Source organism: Geotrypetes seraphini, chromosome 3 (assembly GCF_902459505.1).
Source record: "Geotrypetes seraphini chromosome 3, aGeoSer1.1, whole genome shotgun sequence".
NCBI classification, from domain to species: Eukaryota; Metazoa; Chordata; class Amphibia; order Gymnophiona; family Dermophiidae; genus Geotrypetes; species Geotrypetes seraphini.
The window spans coordinates 412,278,655-412,301,504 of NC_047086.1; the positions used below are offsets into that span (position 1 = coordinate 412,278,655).

The window sequence follows — 22,850 nt, forward strand, 5'->3', positions numbered from 1 at the left end:
TGAGAAGAGGAGACTGCGGGGGGATCTGATCGAGACTTTCAAATTACTGTTTTTGTTATGTAATGTTTTGTCTAATGGAATTTTATATTTTGATGTCTATGTGTGTTTGGTCAGTTTTGGCCTTTACTGATATTCATCGTTGATGCAGGGCTTAGTGCTTGGACCTGTGCTCTTCAACATCTTTATAAACGATCTGGACATCGGTACGACAAGTGAGGTGATTAAATTTGCGGATGATACGAAGTTATTCAGAGTAGTGAAGACACAGGGGGATTGCGAAGATCTACAAAGTGACATAATCAAGTTTGAGAAATGGGCATCGACATGGCAAATGAGGTTCAGTGGATAAGTGCAATGTGATGCATGTCGGTAACAAAAATCTCATGCATGAATACAGGATGTCCGGGGCGGAACTTGGAAAGACCTCCCAGGAAAGAGACTTGGGAGTTGATAAAGCCATCTGCACAATGTGCTGTGGTGGCAAAAAGGGCAAACAAAATGCTAGGAATGATAAAGAAGGGGATCACGAACAGATCGGAGAAGGTTATCATGCCGCTGAGGCAGACGGAACTACAATCAATAAATGCATGGATGAGGAGATGGTGTGAAGAAGAGGGGTTCCACTTCGTGAGGAACTGGACAACGTTTTGGGGTAAGAGCAAGCTCTTCAGGAGAGATGGACTGCACCTGAGCACGGCAGGAACTAGATTTCTAGCAAACAACGTCAGGAGAGGAATAGAACAGGCTTTAAACTAAGCAGAAGGGGAAAGCCGATAGTCGACTAAGTGTCGACGATTCGGAAGAAGGTATCCTGCGAAGATACTAAGGAGGAGAAATGCTGGGAAGAAACAACGGGCAAAACACAGGAGTTGACTAAGCCAGAAGAGGAGGATAAAAGGATCACAGCACAAGAGAAGAAAATAAAATTTGAAGCACAGCAAAAGGAAGTGAAGACAAAAAAATACCAAGACCTAAATTGCATATATACTAATGCAAGGAACCTAAGGAACAAAATGGGGGAATTAGAAGACATGGCCAAAACTGAGAACATAGACATCATTGGGGTCTCCGAAACATGGTGGAATGAAGAAAACAAATGGGATACAGCACTGCCGGGGTACAAACTCTATCGCCAGGACAGGTCAGGTCAGAAAGGAGGAGGAATAGCCCAATACATAAAAGAAAGCATACACTCGACCAGAGTGGACACAGCAGCGACAACCAGCAATTTGGAATCGCTATGGGTTAAAATACCGGGAAGGAAAGGGCCCAAGATAAAGATGGGCCTGTACTATTGTCCACCTGGGCAAACCGAAGCTATTGATAAAGAAATGGAAGCCGAGATGAAGCGAGAATGCAAAAGCGGTAACACGATTATTATGGGAAACTTCATCTATCCTGGGATAGACTGGAGTCTTGGAAGCTCAAAATGCGCCAGAGAGACTGGATTCTGAGGAGTAATGGCTCGTGGCCAGCAAGGGGTGGTGGTTATGGGACGGTAATGGGAATGGATTTCAGAACATAATTGTGCAGTATTTTTTGTGGAGTTTTTTCTACAAAAGCACCTGTTTTTCGTATGATTCTGGGTAATTCTAGTTAGATATATCTGGGTCAGTTAGGGACACGCCCAGTGGAAACGTACGAAAAAAGGGTGAATAAAATTCTAAATATAATGTAGCTAAGGCCAGAGAAAAACACACTAAAGATTAAAATAAGGGAAAGAATGGTGTTTTTTTTATGTATTTTGCTGTTGGGTCAGATCAGAAAGGAAACTAAAGGAATTCATTTTGAGTTCTCTGTCTTTTTGCCATATTTTCTGTCCTTTGGAATCCATTTTGTGTGTCCAGGTCTCTTTGTTCTCAGCAGCGTGGTGTTAATTAATACCACATGTGCTGTAGACTGGCTAGGAAGATGACGTGTCCTAAACTAAGATCGAGGAATTAAATATAGTTTTGAATGAATGGATATATGGAAGGCTTGGCCAAGCAAAGAGTGAATGAAACAAATATGATTGGAGTGAAGTGTATGACTGTGTTGCTTTGAAAAAACATATTTATATATTTTTGCAACCTAAAAGAAATCCTAAAGCAGCATCTGGGAGTGATTAGGTCAGAGACTACTCCTGCTCTTTGTGTGTGAGACTGTCAGCATAAAAAGAGAGGGGGAGACCAGCCCCTCCCCCTCCTCCTCCTCCTCCAGAGTAAGGTTTCTGTGTAAGGCTATGCAGTTTGAACCTGTCAGCTTAGGAAGAGTTTTTTCCTTTAGGGCTGAGAATTTCTCAGCACCATGTTAATAATTGTAGATTCTCTTGAATGTGTTATAATGTTAATTCAGAAATCAAATGTACCGTTCTAAAACTCTGTCTAACTTTTAAATGTGGAGGAATTTTTGTCCAAATTTTAGGACCACCTCTTTGGTGAAATGTTATTGGTTGTCAAACTTGATGATGTCACTGAGCCAAAAGTTATATAATAGAATGAAATGAGATATGAAAACGAGACCGTTATGAGAAGGCCAGCATTTGGCCACTATGACGATCTCCCATTAGCACAACCGTTAAGCAATTATGCTGACGCTTTTGATCTCATAATGGAAAAATAGAAACAATAATTCAATAAATCTTGGTTATAATTTTTGAAACCTTGCGTTGGTGTCATTTTGCATGTATTATTATTTTCAAACCTGAAGCTTTCACAAAGGCGTCGATGTCCCTTGCTCAATTCCTGGAAGCTATACAGGATTGCTTCATGGATCAACTTGTTAGAGAACCGACGAGAGGGAATGCCACTCTGGATCTAATCCTAAATGGGCTAAGAGGACCTGCGAAGGAAGTGGAAGTAGTGGGACCGCTGGGAAACAGCGATCACAATATGATCAAATTCAAAGTTGAAGTAGGAATACCGAAGGGAAAGAGAACCATAGCGACAACTTTTAACTTCAAGAAAGGAAACTACAAAGCGATGAGAGTAATGGTAAGGAAGAAACTTAGGAATACCTCAAAGAAAAGGCAGACTGTAGAGCAAGCCTGGTCTTTATTCAAGGACACGGTGATCGAGGCGCAAAATCTACATATACCGAGATTCAGGAAAGGGTGCAAAAATAATCGAAAAAAGACCCGGCATGGATAACCAAAGAAGTGAAGAGAGCGATAGGTGATAAGAAGAATTCATTCAGGAGATGGAAAAAGGGCAAAACTGAGGAGAACTGGAAAGAGCACAGGAAGCATCAAAGAGAATGTCACCGGGTGGTTAGAAAAGCCAAAAGAGAATATGAAGAAAGGCTAGCCAAGGAAGCACAAAATTTCAAACCGTTCTTCAGATACATTAAAGGGAAGCAGCCAGCTAGGGAGGAGGTGGGACCGCTGGATAACGGAGACAGGAAGGGAGTGGTGAAGGAAGAGAAAGAAGTGGCAGAAAGACTAAGCATGTTCTTTTCATCTGTATTTACAAAAGAGGAAACATCCAACATACCGGAACCTGAGCAAATCTTCAAAGGAGCCCATACAGATAAACTAACATCCATGGAAGTAAGCCTTGAAGACGAACGCAGGCAGTTAGAAAAATTAAAAACTGACAAATTGCCGGGCCCAGACGAAATCCACTCAAGGGTTCTGAAAGAATTAAAGGAGGAAATAGTGGAACTACTACAGCATGTTTGCAATCTATCCCTGAAAACAGGTGTGATCCCAGAGGATTGGAAGATAGCCAATGTTACGCCCATCTTCAAGAAGGGATCGAGAGGTGACCCGGAGAACTACAGACCGGTGAGTCTGACCTTGGTTCCGGGGAAAATGGCGGAAGCGCTGATAAAAGACAGCATCGATGAGCATTTTGAAAGAAATAAACTTCTAATCACAAGCCAACATGGATTCTGCAAGGGGAGATCGTGCCTAACGAACTTACTGCACTTCTTCGAAGGAATTAACAAACGGATGGACAAAGGGGACCCCATAGACATCGTATATTTAGATTTCCAAAAAGCCTTTAACAAGGTACCCCATGAATGCCTACTTCGGAAACTGAAGAACCATGGGGTGGAAGGAGACGTAAACAGATGGATCAGAAATTGGTTGGCGGGGAGGAAGCAGAGGGTAGGAATAAAAGGCCACTACTCGGACTGGAGGAGGGTCATGAGTGGTGTTCCGCAGTGGTCAGTGCTCGGACCGCTGCTATTCAATATATTTATAAATGATATAGAAACAGGGACGAAGTGCAAAATAATAAAATTTGCAGACGATACCAAACTATTTAGTGCTGCTCGGACTAAAGAGGACTGCGAAGAATTACAAAGGGAGCTGAATAAGTGAGGGGAGTGGGTGACGAGATGGCAGATGAAGTTCAATGTAGAGAAATGTAAAGTATTGCATGTGGGAAGCAGAAACCCGAGGTACAGCTATACGATGGGAGGGACGTTATTGACTGAGAGTACCCAAGAAAGGGACTTGGGGGTAATAGTGGACAAGACAATGAAGCCGTCGGCACAGTGCACTAAGAAAGCGAATAGAATGCTAGGTATAATCAAGAAGGGTATTACAACCAAAATGAAAGAAGTTATCCTGCCGTTGTATTGGGCGATGGTGCGCCCGCATCTGTAGTACTGCGTTCAATTTGTTCGCCATACCTTAAGAAGGACATGGCAATACTCGAGAGGGTTCAGAGGAGAGCGACGCGTTTGATAAAAGGTATGGAAAACCTTTCATACACGGAGAGACTGGAGAAACTGGGGCTCTTTTCCCTGGAGAAGAGGAGGATTAGAGGGGATATGATAGAGACAAGATCATGAAGGGCATAGAAAAAGTGGAGAGGGACAGATTCTTCAAACTTTCGAAAACTACAAGAACAAGAGGGCATTCGGAAAAGCTGAAAGGGGACAGATTCAAAACCAATGCTCGGAAGTTTTTCTTCACCCAGCGGGTGGTGGACACCTGGAATGAGCTTCCAGAGGGCGTGATAGCCAGAGTACGGTATTAGGGTTCAAGAAGGGATTGGACAATTTTCTGAAGGAAAAGGGGATAGAGGGGTATAGATAGAGAACTACTACACAGGTCCTGGACCTGTTGGGCCGCCGCACGAGCGGACTGCTGGGCATGATGGACCTCTGGTCTGACCCAGCATAGGCACATCTTATGTTCTTATGTACTCTTTTTACCTCACCTGTTGTATTTCTCTCTTTGCTTCTTTGTTCTTTAATATTGCCTTTATTTTTTTAGCCACCTGTTTTGAGAACCTGCTTTTATTAATTTTCCTTCCATAGAGTTCAGTTGCCATTTTTTAGCTCCTTTCAGCTTGGACCACAGTCTTTCCACTTCCCTTATATCCTCCCATCCTATCAGTTGTTTCTTCCCCCATTTTATGGAAATTAGCTCGCTTGAACATAAGAACATAAGAAGTTGCCTCCGCTGGGTAAGACCAGAGGTCCATCGCGCCCAGCAGTCCACGCCCGCGGTGGCCCATCAAGTCCATGACCTGTCAGGTTTTCTTGATTTAGCCCTATAGCCCCCTTATTTTTCTATCTATACTTTTTCTATACCCTATCTACCTCTCTCTGTACCCCTCAATCCCCCTATCCTTCAGGAATCTATCTAATCCCTCTTTGAATCCCCATAGTGTACTCTGCCCGATCACCTCATCTGGGAGCGCGTTCCATGTGTCCACAACCCTCTGAGTGAAGAAAAACCTCCTGGCATTGGTTCTAAACCTGTCCCCTTCCAGTTTCTCCGAGTGCCCTCTCGTACTTGTGGTTCCCTGTAGTCTGAAGAATCTATCCTTGTTTACCTTCTCTATGCCCTTCATGATCTTGAAAGTTTCTATCATGTCTCCTCTTCTCCAGGGAGAAGAGCCCAAGCTTGTCCAGCCTGTCAGTGTATGAACAGTCTTCCATACCTTTTATCATTTTCGTCACTCTTCTCTGGACCTTCTCAAGTATTGCCATGTCCTTCTTAAGGTACGGTGACCAATATTGGACACAGTATTCCAGATGTGGGCGCACCATCGCACGATACAGCGGCATGATGACTTCCTTCGTCCTGGTTGTGATACCCTTCTTAATGATGCCCAGCATTCTGTTTGCTTTCTTTGAGGCCGCTGCACATTGTGCCGATGATTTCATTGTTGTATCCACCAGCACACCCAGGTCTTTTTCAAGATTACTTTCCCCCAGCAATGCTCCCTCCATTTTGTAGCTGAACATCGAGTTCCTTTTCCCTATATGCATGACCTTAGAAACATAGAAATAGACGGCAGATAAGGGCCACGGCCCATCCAGTCTGCCCACCCTAATGACCCTCCCCTACCTTTACCTTGTGAATAGATCCCACGTGTCGATCCCATTTGGCCTTAAAATCAGGCACGCAGCTGGCCTCAATCACCTGAAGTGGAAGATTATTCCAGCGATCAACCATCCTTTCAGTAAAAAAGAACTTCCTGGTGTCACCTCGCAGTTTCCCGCCTCTGATTTTCCACGGATGCCCTCTTGTTGCCGAGGGACCCTTGACCTTGCATTTCTCTATGTTAAAGCGCATTTGCCATTTATTTGCCCACTCTCCCAGTTTGCTTAGTCCCTTTGCTGGTCTTCGCACTCCTCTGTAGTCCTAACTCTGCTGCAGAGTTTGGTGTCATCCGCAAATCCAGGACTTTGAGTTTTGTGTATCCACGGTCCACTTTAGCTCTTATATCAAACTATACCATATGGTGATCAGTGTTATCAAGGTGGGCACCCACCCAGAAATTAGACACACTTTCTCCATTTGTGAGCACCAGATCCAGCTTTGTCCAGTGCTTTGAAGGGCATCCACGATCTCTCTGCTTCTTTCCAATTCTACAGTAAGACTGTTTTTGGATATCTACAACCAACTCTTTGTCCATCTTCTCTGTTTGTGTTGGATCTATAATGCTTCCTCCATTCCCCAGGAGCCCTGTTTTTCTGCTGCTTTAATATTGTTTTTTACATTTCACACCACACCTCCATCCTTTTATCCTTTCTAAAAAGATTATAGCCTGGTATGGTTACATCCCAACCATGGGAATCATTGAAACCATACAGAAACATTGTTGTTCCTTGTTTTATTTTCTATCCCTTGCCTAATAAATCGTAACATTCTGTTTGCTTTTTTGGCTGTTGTTGCCACACACTGAGCAGATTCCTTGCTTTAATAGATTTATTTTTAATTAGTACAGAAATTGCCCCAACCCACGAAACAGGACATAACTTCACCAAATGAGAATCCATAACAAAAGATTGGAAGACTGGGCAAGAAAATGGCTAATGAGTTTTAACACTGAGAAATGCAAAGTCATGCATGTAGGGAAAAAGAACCCGATGTTCAACTATAAAATGGGGGGATCATTGCTGGGGGTGAGCAACCTTGAAAGAGACCTGGGGGTGATGGTAGACACAACATTGAAAGCATCAGCACAGTGTGTGACAGCCTCAAAGAAAGCGAACAGAATGTTGGGTATCATCAAAATGGGTATCGTAACCAGGACGAAGGAAGTCATTTTGCCGCTGTATCGGGCAATGGTGCGCCCACATCTGGAGTACTGTGTCCAGTACTGGTCGCCGTACCTCAAAAAGAACATGGCGGTACTTGAGGGAGTCCAGAGAAGAGCGACAAAACTGATAAAAGGTATGGAAAACTTCTCATACGCTGACAGATTGGAAATGCTGGGGCTATTCTCCCTGGAAAAGCGGAGACTTAGAGGAGGCATGATAGAAAGGCATAGAGAAGGTAGACAGGGACAAATTCTTCAGGCTGTAGGGAGCCACAAGTACAAGGGGGCACTCGGAGAAATTGAAAAAGGACAGGTTTAGAACAAATGCTAGGAAGTTCTTTTTCACTCAGAGGGTGGTGGACACATGGAACGTGCTCCCGGAGGCTGTGATAGGCCAGAGCATGCTACAGGGGTTCAAGGAGGGTCTAGATAGGTTCCTAAAAGAAAAGGGGATTGAGGGTACAGATAGAAGTAGAGGTAGGTTATAGGAATAGTCAGAAACCACTTCACAGGTCATGGACCTGATGGGCCGCCGCGGGAGCGGACTGTTGGACACAATGGACCTCTGGTCTGACCCAGTGGAGGCAACTTCTTATGTTCTTATGATTAAACCCAAAACATCCAAATGGAGCCCAAACTTGCCTAAATTGTTGAACACAGCATTTTTTCACAGCTCAAGGCAAACCCCAGACCATCGAGTGTTCAGAGACAATACAGAAAATTCTTTCCACTTGGACAAGATGTGCTGAATTGATGGGCCCATCAGCACAAATAGATGTAGTGATTCCTAATGTGAAACCTAGCGTTGTGTAGCCATAATTTGAATGATTCTTCCCTGTGTGCATCTCTTTTTGCATTTGTCCACATTAAATTTCATCTGCTATTTGAGTGCAAGGTCCTTTTGCAATTCCTCCCAATTTGCATGTAATTAATTTGGGAAAACAAGCAGGCTGTTATCTTATACACTATTCATATAGCTCTATACTGTAGTTTATCACCATTATCCATATAGCCAGTGACAGACACTAGTGCTGCCCAATTCACGATTCGAATCAATTCACCGATTCACTTCAGGTGAATTGATTCGAATCGATTCAAAACCCAAAAAAATCAGCTTCCCGATTTGGCTGACCCTCCCCCCTCGCCCCCTAAAGCAGGAGCGGCAGCGCTGCTCTTGCTGGCCGGCCGCTGCCGCACCTGCTTTAGAGGGCGAGGGGGAAGGGTCAGTCGGGAAGTGCTGCTGTCCGGTTTCCTCCCCCCTGGTGCCCAGTTTCTCTCCCCTGACTTCCGGATTCCCCCCCTGGCCTCCCCGCACCGTTTACCTTTTAAGACCAGCCCGCAAACAAGATCGCGGTTATAGCGTCTTTCCAAACTGCTTTGGAGCTGTTTCCTCCGCAGCGGTCCCACCCCTCCTCTGACCGCTGTGGAGGAAACAGCTCTGAAGCAGTTTGGAAAGACGTTATAACCGCGATCTTGTTGCAGGCTGGTCTTCAAAGGTAAACGGTGCGGGGAGGCCAGGGGGAAGCCAGACACCAATGGGAGGCCAGGGGGAACATGCAGTCCTTCGGGGTGGGTTGGGGGCGGGGCAGGCCTTCAAGGGGGGCAGGCAGGCAGGCTTTCAGGGGGGTAGACAGGCCTCAAGAAGGGATCCACGAGGTCAAACACGTCAACGAAGGTCCTTAACTTTAAGGGCACTGACTTCGAGAGCATGGGAGATTTTGGCTATGAGGCGCTGCAAAATCAAGACACAACAGATGATGTGGAGGTAATGTGGTCAGCTCTGAAATCTACCCTACAGGAAGCAACCAACTTCTTTATAAGAACCATGAGTAAATGGCGGAGAAATAACAAACCCCAATGGTTCTCCGCGGAGATCTCGGAACTCATAAAACAGAAGAAAAGAGCATTTGTATCCTACAAACGATCACAACGATCAGAAGACAAAGAAGATTATCTAGAGAAATCTAGAACTGTCAAAACAGCGGTCAGAAACGCCAAACTCAGGATGGAAGAAGATTTAGCTAGGAATATTAAAAAAGGGGATAAATCCTTCTTCAGGTATGTTAGTGATAGAAAGAGGAATACAGACGGGATAGTGCGCCTGAGGAAACCCGAAGGCAACTTTGCAGAATCGGACTCCGATAAAGACGAACTGCTGAACAAATACTTCTGCTCAGTATTTACCTGTGAGGCACCAGGATCCGGTCCATAGCTGCAAACAAGGGAGAGCTCAGAAGACCTGTTCAGGAACTTTGAATTTTCCACCAGCAGCATCTACCAAGAATTGTCAAGGCTCAAAGTGAATAAAGCCATGGGACGGATAAATTGCACCCCAGAGTGCTTAGGGAATTGAGAGATGTCCTGGCAGAGCCGTTAGCTGCGCTCTTCAATTTTTCTCTGAGCACGGGAAAAGTTCCATTAGACTGGAAAACAGCTAACATCATTCTGCTCCACAAAAAGGGATGCAGGTTAGAGACTGCAAATTACAGACCGGCAAGTCTCACGTCAATAGTGTGTAAGCTTATGGAAACATTGATTAAGCACAAATTAGATATGGTTCTGGACGATGAGAGACTGAGGGATCCCCACCAGCATGGATTTACAAAGGGGAGATCCTGCCAATCCAACCTGATCAGCTTCTTTGACTGGGTAACAAAAGAACTAGATAAAGGACTAGATGTAGTGTATCTGGACTTCAGCAAGGCTTTTGATAGCGTCCCACACCGTAGACTTTTGAACAAGATGAGTTTGTTGGGGCTAGGAGAAATATTAACTGCATGGGTTAAGGACTGGTTCAGTGGCAGACATCAGAGGGTGGTGGTAAATGGTACTCCCTCTGAAAAGTCAGAAGTGCACAGTGGAGTACTGCAGCGTCCTGGGTCCAATCCTATTTAATATCTTCATACAAGATCTGCCTAAGGGACTTCGGGGTAAAATTTCATTATTTGCCGATGATGCTAAATTATGCAATATAGTGGGTGGAGGTACCATGCTCGACACTTTAACACAGGACATACTTTTTCTGGAGCGCTGGTCTACTATTTGGCAGCTGAATTTTAATGTCAAGAAGTGTAAAGTAATGCACCTTGGTAGCAGAAACCTATGCAGAACCTACACATTAGGAATGAATGGTATGTTTGTTGGTTTTTAATATTTTACATAACTTTGGAACTTATGTAAATCGCATTGGATTTGGACTATGCGAGGTAATCAAAGAAACTAAATAAACTTGAAACTTAAACTACACTCTGAATGGTGAGACCTTAACCAGAACTGTGGCAGAACGGGACCTGGGAGTAATCATTAGTGAAGATATGAAGGCAGCCAATCAAATAGAGAAAGCTTCATCCAAGGCTAGACAAATGCTGGGTTGCATCCGGAGAAACTTTATCAGCCGAAAGCCCGAGGTGATAATGCCACTGTATAGGTCCATGGTGAGACCACATCTGGAATACTGTGTACAATTTTGGAGGCCACACTATCGTAAGGATATGCTAAGAACGGAATTGGTTCAACGATTAGCCACCAAGATGGTCTCAAGGCTCAAGGATATCCCATATGAAGAACGTCTAGGTAAGTTGCAGCTTTACTCTCTCGAGGAACGCAGAGAAAGGGGTGACATGATAGAGTCATTCAAATACATTACTGGCCGTATTGAGGTGGAAGAAGACATCTTTTTCCTTACAGGCCCCACGGCGAAAAGAGGGCATCCGCTAAAACTCAGGGGCGGGAAATTTCATAGTGACACTAGGAAGTACTTCTTCACCGAAAGGGTGGTTGACCATTGGAATGATCTTCCACTTCAGGTAGTTGAGGCCAGTAACGTGACTGACTTTAAGAATAAATGGGATCAACACGTGGGTTCACTTCAAAGAAAAACTTAGAGGGGAGGGTTATTTGAGTGGGCAGACTTGTTGGGCCGAAGGCCCTTTGCTGCCGTCATATTCTATGTTTCTAAGGGGGGTGGGACAGGCTTCAGGGGGGACAGGCAGGCAGGCCTTCAAGGGGGGGAGATAGGCCTTCAAGGGGGGTGGGACAGGCCTTCGGGGGGACAGGCAGGCAGATCTTCAGGGGTGAGATGCAGGCCTTCAAGGGGGGACACGCCTTCAGGGATGGTGGCACATGCCTTCAGAGGGGACAGACCTTCAGGGGAGGGGGGCCCTGGTGTAGAAGTACACGGAGGGAGGGAAGAGGGGGTTCAAAGAGACATGCATATGCTGGACTTTGGGGGGGAAGAAATAATGGGTCTAAAAATAGAGGAGAGGGAGAGAGATGATGGACAATGGGATTTAGGGAGGGAAGGAACAGAAAGGGAGAGAAATTGGACACAAGGGATGGTGTGGAGGGGGGATAGAGATATTGGATAGGAGAGTAGTTGGGAAAAGAAAGTGAGAGATGCTGGATGAAAGGGTAGTTGAGAAAAGGTGGATCTGTGGATGGAGATGAAAAAAAGGAAGGGAGGACAGAGAAGGCATGGAGAAAGAAGGAGACCCTGGCAAGCAAGTTATCGGAAGACAACCATAGCCTGGGACCAACAAGATTTGAATAATGACCAGACAACAAAAAGTAGAAAAACTAATTTTATTTTCCATTTTGTGATTACAATATGTCAGATTTGAAACATGTATCCTGCCAGAGCTGGTGTTAAGACCGCAAATGTGAGCTAGGATTTAACAGAGAGAGGAAAAGTCCTTTTTATTTCTTTATTTGTTTACACCACAACGCCAGTGTGGTTAGGAGAAAGCGAAGTTACTTACCTGTAACGGAAGTTCTCCGTGGATAGCAGGATAAGTCAGCCCCACTTTTGGTGACGTCATCTACGTCCCAAATTCGGATTTGCTCTCCCAGAGCTCAGGTGAGGCTTTGGGAGCCTCATCTGAGCATGTGCAGGTAGCCCTATATATACCTGTGCTGTCCCTCATTTAATCCAGTGATTTCCATAGCTTGAGTCTTATTGCAGTGTCACCCCTTAGGGGAGGAGGGAGGGTCAGTGTGGCTGACTTATCCTGCTGTCCACGGAGAACTCCCGTTACAGGTAAGTAACTTCGCTTTCTCCATGGACAAGCAGTATAAGTCAGCCCCACTTTTGGTGACTCTCCAGCTGCGGGGGCAGAGGGTGTAAGAGGACGGGGTTCCCATCAGGGGATGGTCTCCTCTGCGTCTCCGCTACTTTGCTGCGGTAGGGTGAGGCTGCCTAAAGGTCAGGTGAGGGACAGAGATAAAAACCCCAATTACTGAGACCAGTCAGAGGTTATGTGTTGTAAACAATAGGAACTTTATTTTGGTCCTCAGAACTGGACCAACACTTTCTTTCTTACCAACATGGTAGAGTATGTATCTCAATAACAGATGCGATTATAACAAGTAACTGTGCAAATATGTGCTAACATGTGCAAACAGTGCTAACATGTGCAAACAGTGCAAATTGCACTAACATGTGCAAACAGTGCAAATTGTGCCAACATGGCATAATATAATCTGCTGACAGTCTGTTCTATCTGATTTGGCTAATAGTCCTGATCAGCTAGTTCAGGTGTTGGTGTCCTTTGCTGTGTCTGTTTTGGTCACCAATCGTAATATGTTGAGGCCAAAGTCATTGGAGGTCTGCATTGGGCGATCCAGGCAATAGTGTCTGGTGAAGGTGTGTGGGGTAGACCATGTGGCTGCTCTGCAAATGTCCTGGAGTGGCGTGTTGCTGAGGTTTGCCAATGTAGTGGCCATGGCTCTTAGTTGGTGTGCTGTGGCCTTTTCTTCAAGGGACGCTCCCTCCTGTTCGTAGCAGAAGGCGATGCAGTTTGAGATCCAGTTGGAAATAGTGCGTTTCCCCACTGGTGATCCTGGTTTGTTGGGATCAAAGGAGACGAACAGTTGTACTGCCTTTCGCCAGGATTGTGTTTGTTGAATGTATAGGCGGAGTGCACGGGTGCAGTCCAAAGTGTGTAGGAGTTGTTCCGTGCTGTTGTTATGTGGTCCTGGGTAGAAGGAGGAAAGTACTATTGCTTGGTTTATGTGGAAAGGTGAGACTACCTTTTGTAGGAACTTCGGGTGAGTTCTCAGCACTGCATGATCATGAAGGATCTGTGTGTATGGTGGGTATGTCACCAGGGCTTGCAGCTCGCTAATGCGTCTTGCTGATGTGATGGCGATGAGAAAAACTACTTTCCAGGTGAGGAATTTGATTGGCGCCTCTTCCAAAGGCTCGAAGGGGTGCGCTGTTAGCCTGTGGAGGATGATGCCCAGGTCCCATGCGGGTGGCGGGCGGCGAACCGGGGGGTGCAGGTTTGTAAGCCCTTTCATGAACTTGGACACTAGCGGGTGTGTGGCTAGGGTCCTGTCCTCAATGCGGCTGTGGAACGCTGATATAGCGCTCAGGTGGACCCGTATGGAGGATGTTCTGAGGCCCGTCTTGGATAGGTTAAGTAGGTATTGGAGTACAGTTGGGACCTGGCAGTTCAGTGGGTCTTCTCCTTTCGAAACACACCATATGTGGAATCTTTTCCACTTGAGCCTGTATGATTTTCTAGTGGACGGGCGTCTGGCTGCTAGTAGTAGCTCAGTCACCCCTGTTGACATGTGGAAAGGGTCCAGGATTAGCCTTTCAACATCCATGCTGTAAGTGCTAGAGTTTTCAGACTGGGATGCAGAGTTTGTCCCTGGTCCTGGGTGATCAGGTCCGGTCGCAATGGTAGGCTGATCGGCGGCTGTGTCGACAGCCAATGTAGGAAGGGGAACCACACTTGTCTCGGCCAGTAGGGCGCGATAAAGATCACTGAGGCTTCCTCTTGCCTGATCTTCTGGAGCGCTCTGTGGATAAGTGGTATGGGGGAAAGGCGTAGATTAGGTGTTTTCTTCAATGTATGGCAAAAGCGTCCCTGGTTTGACTGTATTGTGTTGGTCTTTTGGAGCAGAATTGTGGGCACTTTTTGTTGTCCTCCGTTGCAAAGGGGTCTCTTGTTGGGAGGCCCCACTTGTGGAAGAGTTCCTGGATTACTTCCGGGTGGAGGGACCATTCGTGGGGGTCCAGCTTTCTGTTGAGGCTGTCCGCCAGGGCGTTGTTCTGGCCCGGGAGGTAGGTGGCCTGGATGAGAGTGTTGATTGCTAAAGCGAATGTCCAGATTTTGTGGGCCTCTCTGCAGAGGGTGAGTGAGCCCATGCCTCCCTGCTTGTTGATATAGAACATTGCCACCTGGTTGTCTGTCTGAATCAGTAAGGTCTTGTTGGAGATCCAGGGGGCAAAGGCTTGTAGGGCATTCCCAATTGCCCTGAGTTCTAGCAGGTTGATGTGTTGTTTGGCCTCGGATGGGGACCAGGGGCCCTTGGTTCTCAGGTGGAGGAGATGGGCTCCCCACCCCTGCTTTGAGGCATCTGTGGTGAGTGTCAGTTGGTGTTGTGGCTGCTGGAAGAGCCTGCCCTTGAACAAATTCTGCTGCTGTGTCCACCACTCGAGGCTGTTGCAGATTTTCTGGTCCATTATGACTCTGTGTGACAGAGGTTGTGTGTGTTGGTTCCAATTTTTTCTGAGGAACCATTGCAGGGGTCGCATGTGGAGCTTGGCAAGCGGGACGACGTGTATGGTGGCAGCTTGATGGCCCAGGAGACGTAGTATCGTTCTGGCTGTGACTGTACGTGTCTCTGATATACTCTGAGTTAGTTTTCGTATTGCTGTTCCCCTTGAGTGGGGTAGGAAGGCTGCGTTCTGGGGTGTGCAAATTCTTGCCCCTATAAACTCTATTGATTGTGTTGGTTGTATTATGGATTTTTTGATGTTTACGAGGAAACCCAGGGATTGCAAGAGTGACATCGTTGTCTTTACTGCTGTTGCTGTTGCCTGGGCCGATGGACCCACCAGTAGCCAGCCGTCCAGGTAGGGGAACACGCATATGGCGCTCTTGCGGAGGTGGGCCGCTGCTACGGCGACACATTTTGTAAAGACTCTCGGTGCGGATGAGAGTCCGAAGGGCAGGACCCGGTATTGGAAGTGCTGGTTTAGGGTCCTGAATCGTAGAAATTTTCTTTGAGAGTGATGCATAGGGATGTGGGAATATGCATCTTGAAGGTCCAGGGAGGCCAGCCAGTCGTCTTTTTGAATTAATGGTAGGATTGTCCCTAGGGAGTGCATCCGAAATTTTTCCCTGACTATGTGCTCGTTCAGGCCTCGTAGGTCTAGGATGGGTCTGAACCCTCCCGTCTTCTTGGGGATGAGAAAATAACGGGAGTAGAATCCCTGGTTGTGCTGTGACCTGGGTACTGGCTCTATTGCTCTCGCTTGGAGGAGAGCTTTTATTTCTCTGGAGATGAGTTCTGGCTGCGGTTCCCTGTAGTTTCTTTTTGGTGGGTTGGATGGTGGGTGGGTGCGGAATCTGATGCTGTATCCATTTTTTGTGATTCGCAGCACCCATTTGTCTGTGGTTATCCTCTCCCAGGCCTTGTGGAAAAGGGAGAGGCGGCCCCCTACTGGGGTGGGGGGCGTTGTTGATGAGTCAAAAACTAGGCCCCGCTTTCGTGCCGGTGGAAGTAGCTGGCTTGTGTTGTTTTCGTTCCCTCTGGCGCTGCCTTTGCTGGTAAGGGGCGCTGGGTTGATGTGCTTTCTGTCTGTGTGGCGGCCATCTGGTCTGGCTGTCATACCGCCTTCCATTGGTGTTCTGTCGGCGATACTGGTTGATGTGCCGTCTTATTGTTGCGGCTTTTACCAGGCCATCTGAGGAGAGGGTTTGGAGAGTAGTGCAATGCTCCTTCATTTTGTCCACTGCTTCAGTCACTTTGTCTCCGAATAAGTTCTCCCCTGAGCATGGCGCATCTGCAATACGCTCATGGGTGTCCTCTCGGAGTCCCGAGGCTCGTAGCCATGCCAGGCGTCTGGCTGCTATGGCTACTCCAGCTGTGTAGGTCGAGGTTTCGAATGCGTCGAAGGTCGCTCTTATCATATGTTTTCCGCATTCTTCCATGTCCTGCAGTATGGGAGCTATGCAGGCTTTTCCCTCCAGGTGTAGAATGTCCAGGGTTTCCTCTACTCTCCTCCGGAGGGCATCGTTATACAGGGTCAGGTGGAATAAGTGGGTATCAATTTTTGCATTGAGCATGGAGCCATGGTAGACCTTTTTTGCAGTGGAATCCAGGATCCTGTGTTCCTTGCCCAGGGGATCGTTGGCATGAGGGCGGTTGCTCTTTGCTTTTTTGAGTGCAGATTCCACTATGATAGAATGGTGATGGAGCTGTGGTTTGTCAAAACCTGGTGCCTCACTGATCTGGTATTTTTGGTCCAGTTTCTTGGACACAGCGGTGCCTGACCTTGGGGTCTTCCAGATCTCGTCCCGGCGATCTAGTAGCAACTTGTGGGCTGGTAGCATCGCTGTAGCCTTTTGCACTTGCAGGTATTTTAGCAGTCCCGGCACTTCGTTTGTCGCCTCTCGCTCCGGTGTTGGAGCAAGTGCTAGGCGGGTGGTCACCTTCTGGAGGAACTTGGGATAGGTGAGGTCTTCTGCGGGAGTGTCAGATTGTGCTGTCCCATTTGCAGGCTCAGTGTCTGGAGTCTACCCAGTTGCTGATGCATGTGGGCTGCTTTTTGTTGAGGCATAGCTTGGCTGGTAGCACTCACTCTTGTCGGAGGCGTAGCCGCCTGTGGTCGGTGAGTGAGATGCCGCTGTCTGTGCTCCATGCCTCCCTGCCGGTGATGGTTGCCGCACTTGTTCTGCATTTTGTGCTGGACTTCCCGTCAGCTGTTGTGAGATGAATCTGCTGAATAGATTAAATAGTTGTTGGTGGTCCATGGTGGCGGCTGGTTGGTCGGGGGCACTGGCGCTGTGTTGGCGGGACCTGCCCCTGCTTCTGGCTCCGTGGTGGTGTCTGTGCCGTCTCGGCGAGACTGAAGAGGCAGAGGAGGAGGAGGTGGAGGAAGAAGATGAAGTTGTCCTGTATCGTTTCCTTCTTTTTCCCTGTTTGCAGCTTTGGTGATTGTTGTTTTTTGCATCTTGGCTGGTTTGCTGGGCAGAGTCAGTGCTCATGCTTGAAAAAGCACTGTCTTTAGGCTGTGCAGCTTTTAGGTGTAGCTGTGCCTTTAAGGGGGCGGATCCCGACGTGCTGACATCATCGGGAGCTGGAATCGGAGCAGAGAGTGATCTCGGGCTGCAGGCAACATGGCGCCGTGCTGTATCGAAGCATGGCACTGTCGGAGCACTGGGGCAAGCAGGCGGAGGGGATAGGAGACCCTCGGCCGCTGCCATTATGGATTCTGCTCCCGCGGGTGGCCCGATCCTCGGGGCAGCCGTCAGGGGGGGCTCTCGGCAGGCCCGACAGTGGCCCGATCCTCTGGGCAGCCATCGGGGAGACCTTCGGTGAGCCGGAAAGTGGCCCGATCCTCGGGGCAGCTGGTGGGGATGCTTTTAGCAGTCCGGACAGCTTCAGGAGCAGTCTGCCTTGCCGTTGCTGATCGTTTTCAGGCTGCAGGTGAGTCGGGTCTGTGGCTGGGAGTCCCGGGGAAGCTCTTTCTGGAGTCGGGTGTGCCGGAGGGGTTTTTATAGTTTGCTGGGTTTTTTCCTTCCTCCGTTGGTCTTCTCCCGAGTTCTGTAGAGAATGGAGCCGGTTTCTTCGAGCCCTCGGGGACATTTTTAGGCATTGAGGGCAGGCAGTCATGAGGTGAGCCTCCCCAAGGCAACGGACACACACCTCGTGGGGGTCCGTGGAGCTCATTTTTCTTTTGCAGTCCGGGCATTTCTTGAATCCAGGTTTTGCTGCTGGTTTTTCTGTTCTTTCTGCCATCGTTTTCTCTTCTTTTTTTACTTTTCTTCTTCTTTTGGATGGAGAGCGTGATCCGTCCGTGAGGGCGGATGAACTAAACTGGGTTAAATGAGGGACAGCACAGGTATATATAGGGCTACCTGCACATGCTCAGATGAGGCTCCCAAAGCCTCACCTGAGCTCTGGGAGAGCAAATCGGAATTGGGGACGTAGATGACGTCACCAAAAGTGGGGCTGACTTATACTGCTTGTCCATGGAGAAGCCAAAGGGGGTGAAGAAGCTATAAAATAAACCCACCAGGATGTTTTAAAAAAACAAAAAACACCCAATTGGGCAGGAAAATCGAATCGAATCGAAAAACCAATTCAATAGGCTGAATCGAATCGAAATTTTTTTTCCTGAATCGGGCAGCACTAGCAGACACCACTCTGTTTATATTGTGTTGCTTGCTATGCAGATAGTTGTGCTGAGTGTACTTAATGTATTTAAACAACAGTCGTGGGCACTAAAAGTATGGCTGACTGGGGATCAACACAATATGTCTCTCTGTGACATTTGTCTGTTATGGTACTTTGAGTCCTGTTCCTAACGTCCCTTTTTTTTTTTTTCAATTCGCTCAGACAAGAAGTTTTAGTTTATTGGTCACTTTCCTCTTAGGTGAGAGAGGGCTGTGCTGCTTCCTCCGTTTTCTATTTCTCTCTTAATGCTCAGGAAGGGTGTTCTAATCTAATCAGGGATTTGCGGATCGCTCCATGCCTAAAAAGGGTCAAGGTGATTTACAATTGGACAAGAACCCTTGTAACATAGGGAATTTAAAAAAGTAGTTGATAAAAGATTTTACAAACAACACTGTACAGAAGTAGTTGGTAGAACATATTAGAGAATTTTTTCCCCGTTCCCTTAGGAATTCATTTTCCCGTCCCATTCATACAAACTCCATCCTCATCTGCACAAGAATCAAACACTTTAAAATCATAAGTTTTTGAGGCTTGTGCGGTTAAGGCAGAGCTTACAGGAATGGGGCAGGGACAGCAACAGCAACAACACCATTGGGGATGGGACGGGGACAAATTTGTCCCCGTGTCATTCTCTAGAACAGTATATCGCAAACTGTGTGCTGTGCCCACTGGGCAGGAAGAGAGGGTCCGACACCAGCTGATATGCAACTTCCTGCTACTATCATGTATGCCAGAACTCTTGCCTTCCTCGTCTTCTCTCCACACCCCTGGACCAGCAGCGGCAGCTCAGTGTGCTTTTAACTTCGCCACATAGCTGCCACTAGCATTAGTTTAGATGCAGTTTTCATCAGGCTGGCCCGCTTTGATGATGCAAGGCGGGCCAGCCTAGCAAAGACCCCGAGGCTGCTTGAAACTGCAGTTAAACTAATGCTAGCGGCAGCTGTGTAATGAAGTTAAAAGCACATAGTGATCTGCCGCTAGGCTAGAGAGAGGAGAGGGCAAGAATGAGAGGTAGGATTGTGAAAGTTAGGGTCTGGAACCCTTGGAAGTCTAAAGGGTCATTTTGTTGGGAGATGGTTGCTGACAAGGAATGTTTTCCGTTTTCTTCTGAAGTTCAGATAGTTGGTTTCTGATCTTGCGTCCAGATTTTGTTGCCACATAGGTGAATGGTATATTGAATATGCGGTTGTTCTGCTCATAGACTGCTTTCTTTTATTTTTTGTTTCTTTTTTGATCAGGCCTCAGGAAACCTTGCATGGAAATTGAGGAACCAGGAGGAACAAAAATGGGCCCAGAAAGGATCTTTCCAGACTCGAGTGATGATGCAGATGCACAGGTTCCTCATGAAACAATTACAGACTGGAACAGTGAGGATCCTGAAGAAGATGAAGAACAGAATGAGGAAGAGGATGATGGAATGGCTGATGGATACTGTTACCAACCACTGAATCAGGATCCTGAGCAGGGGACAGGAGAAAATGGCTGTTCTGTGCAGGATGAGGAAAGCGAAGTAGAACCCAGCATCCAGGAAAGATTACAGGTAAGGGACAGGCAGACAAGGAGATGAGGCTGATTTCTAGGACATTGTACAACTGAGCCTTCCATCTAGGACAGGACCCATATAAGGGAACAAGCTCTGTATCTGGAGGACAGAACCAGCATAAAACATGCAGGGAAAAGCCCTGCCTCCAGGTAAGACAGATGGAAAGATAAGGCAAACCCTTGTGTGGAAACATTTAGAGTAATGGTTCTCAACTGGTATGTCACCATACACTGATATGTTGGTGTGTTATGGAGCCGGCCAGAGGAAACAGCAGAGTCTGGGAGAAGAGAATTCAAGAAGCAGGAAACAACCCAGCAGAGGAGATATGGCTACACTAAACCAGTATGCAGGCGGCGGTGGGGATACTCGGTCTGGCCACCTCCTGGGATCTCTCCCTGCCTGTCCCCCTCCTCCCCCCCCCCCCCCGCTGAATCTGCCAATTCTTTCCTGCCCCACTCTCAAAGCCAACCCTGCCACCCAATACGCTCCATTCCCACACTCTCACGCTACTGCCGCATCAGGCCCATCCAGCTAGATAGGGAGCATACATTTAAGGTATGATCATGATGTATGCAATTGGGCAATTTTGAAATAGCATCTTATAAGTAAAGCTGACTTTAGATTTTAGTGATTCATCTGTTTCTTGCTATTTCTTCTGCAGCCGCAGCCTCATCCCTACCATCTGGTTGACTAGGTGAGGGGGAGGGGGGTCAGGGTAGCTCTTCAATACTGAGTGAATGTTCTGACTAGCAAGGGGGAGGATGCTGAGAGAAGTGTGCTGGGCTTAGGCTTGCATATAGAGTGGAGAGTGCTGGTCAGTCCTGCTGTGAGCCCTAAATTCTATGTGTTTGCAAATGTGGGAATGGAAGAGAACGTTGAAACACATTCAGCAAATTCCCATCCGCCAAGTACTTTTGACCTGGATTGACCACTGGGGAAACAGAATCCTGGGCTACCATCGCTCTGTCCCAGTATGGCTAGTCATATGTTCTTGTGTCTTCTGTAGCCTTCCCTGGATCCAAATAGAGGCAGATTCTGCAGCATCAGTGTGAGGAGGCACAAGCAGTTGCTCACGTTCACAAAAGTTCTGCTTCAAATCCTGCCTCCTTTTTCCTCAGTATCCGGGAGAATGGGACGATTCATCGTGGGATGTTTCAATATAGCTGTGATGAAGCAACCTTTCCGTGACAGAACTCAATGAATCACCCCGATGCCTCTTCTCCTCTCTGTCCCCCAACCGGTGACTCTCCTCCCCTTGCATACCTCTTCTAAGGTTCACCGACGCATCTTCCACCCTCTGCTTGACTGGCCTTGGCTACCTTCTGATGTCACTTTCTAATCGTGGGACCAAGAATCTTTTGAATTTGCATCCTTTGGGGGAAGGAAATGTGAACAGTAGTGTTCTGCGTGAAAAGCGGAGTTTGTCCTGTAGGGTGAGATGTTTCAGGAAGTAGGTGGGGGCGGTGCCGAAGAGAGTCTTGAAGCAGAGGCAACTGAATTTGAAGATAATTCTGGCCTCGATAGGTAGCCAGTGAAGTTTCTTGTAGTATGGGGTAATGTGGTCGGATTTTTTTCAAGCCAAATATTAGTCGAACGGCAGTGTTCTGGATAAGTCTTAGTTTCTTGATGGGTTTTTTGTGAGATCCTAAGTAGATTATGTTGCAGTAGTCCAGTGAGCTTAGGACCAAGGACTGGACCAGCAGTCTGAATGATGTGAAATCGAAGTATGGTTTTAGGATGTGTAGTTTCCATAGTAAGTGGAAGCATTTTTTAATTAGGATATTGGTATGGGCTTCTAGTGTCAGTTGCTGATCTAGGGTGACTCCTAGGATTTTGATGGGTAATTGGGTTAATTGGGAAGTTTCTTCCATTTAGATTGATAGTAGATTTGGTTGGTTTGTTTGTTGATGAGGCCATAAATATCTTGGTCTTTTCCGTGTTTAGCTTTAATTTGAAGTTTGTTGACCATTGTTCTACTTGGTTGATGATAGATGAGAGGAAGTGTCTGGTTTCAGTTGACAGTGTAGAGATGGGGATGATAATTGTGATGTCATCAGCGTAGATGTATGCTAGAAGGTTCAGTTTTGATAGTTCCTGGCCTAGGGAGGACATGTACTGTATAGGTTGAATAGGGTGGGGGATAAAGGGGAGCCTTGGGGGACACCACAGGGGTTGGTCCAAGCTTGGGAGTAGGTTTGCTCGCTGATGACTTGGTAGAATCATTGTTTTAGGAAGCCTTTAAACCAATTGAGTACGTGGCCCAACATACCTATGGCATCTAGACAGTTGAATAGGATGTCGTGGTCTACCAGGTCGAAGGCACTGCTAAGGTCAAATTGGAGTATTAGTGCGTGTTTCCCTGAGCTGAGTAGTTGGGTGATGTGATCTATGATGGAGGCTAGGGCTGTTTTGGTGCTGTGATGTGAGCAGAATCCTGATTGGCATTCGTGAAGTATTGAGAATTTATTCAGGTAGTTCATCAGGGCAGTGTTGATCAGACCTTCCATCAATTTGATGAAGAAGGGGATGTTGGCTACTGGTCTGTAATTGGATGTTGTTGATATGGGCTCTTTGTGCGATTTTTAACAATGGGCGAAACGAGAATGTGGCAAAGGTGGGTTGGG

At 47.0% G+C, this 22,850-nt stretch overlaps 1 protein-coding gene across 1 annotated transcript in view; it reads left to right on the forward strand.

Annotated features, from left to right (window-relative positions):
- Positions 1 to 22,850, forward strand: part of MEA1 (male-enhanced antigen 1) — a 146,867-nt gene that overhangs the window by 54,453 nt on the left and 69,564 nt on the right. Inside the window, exon 2 of the mRNA XM_033937709.1 lies at positions 19,922 to 20,223. Within this exon, the coding sequence (XP_033793600.1) occupies positions 19,939 to 20,223 (285 nt within the window). The 5' untranslated portion in view covers positions 19,922 to 19,938. The remainder of the gene's footprint in view (positions 1 to 19,921; positions 20,224 to 22,850) is intronic.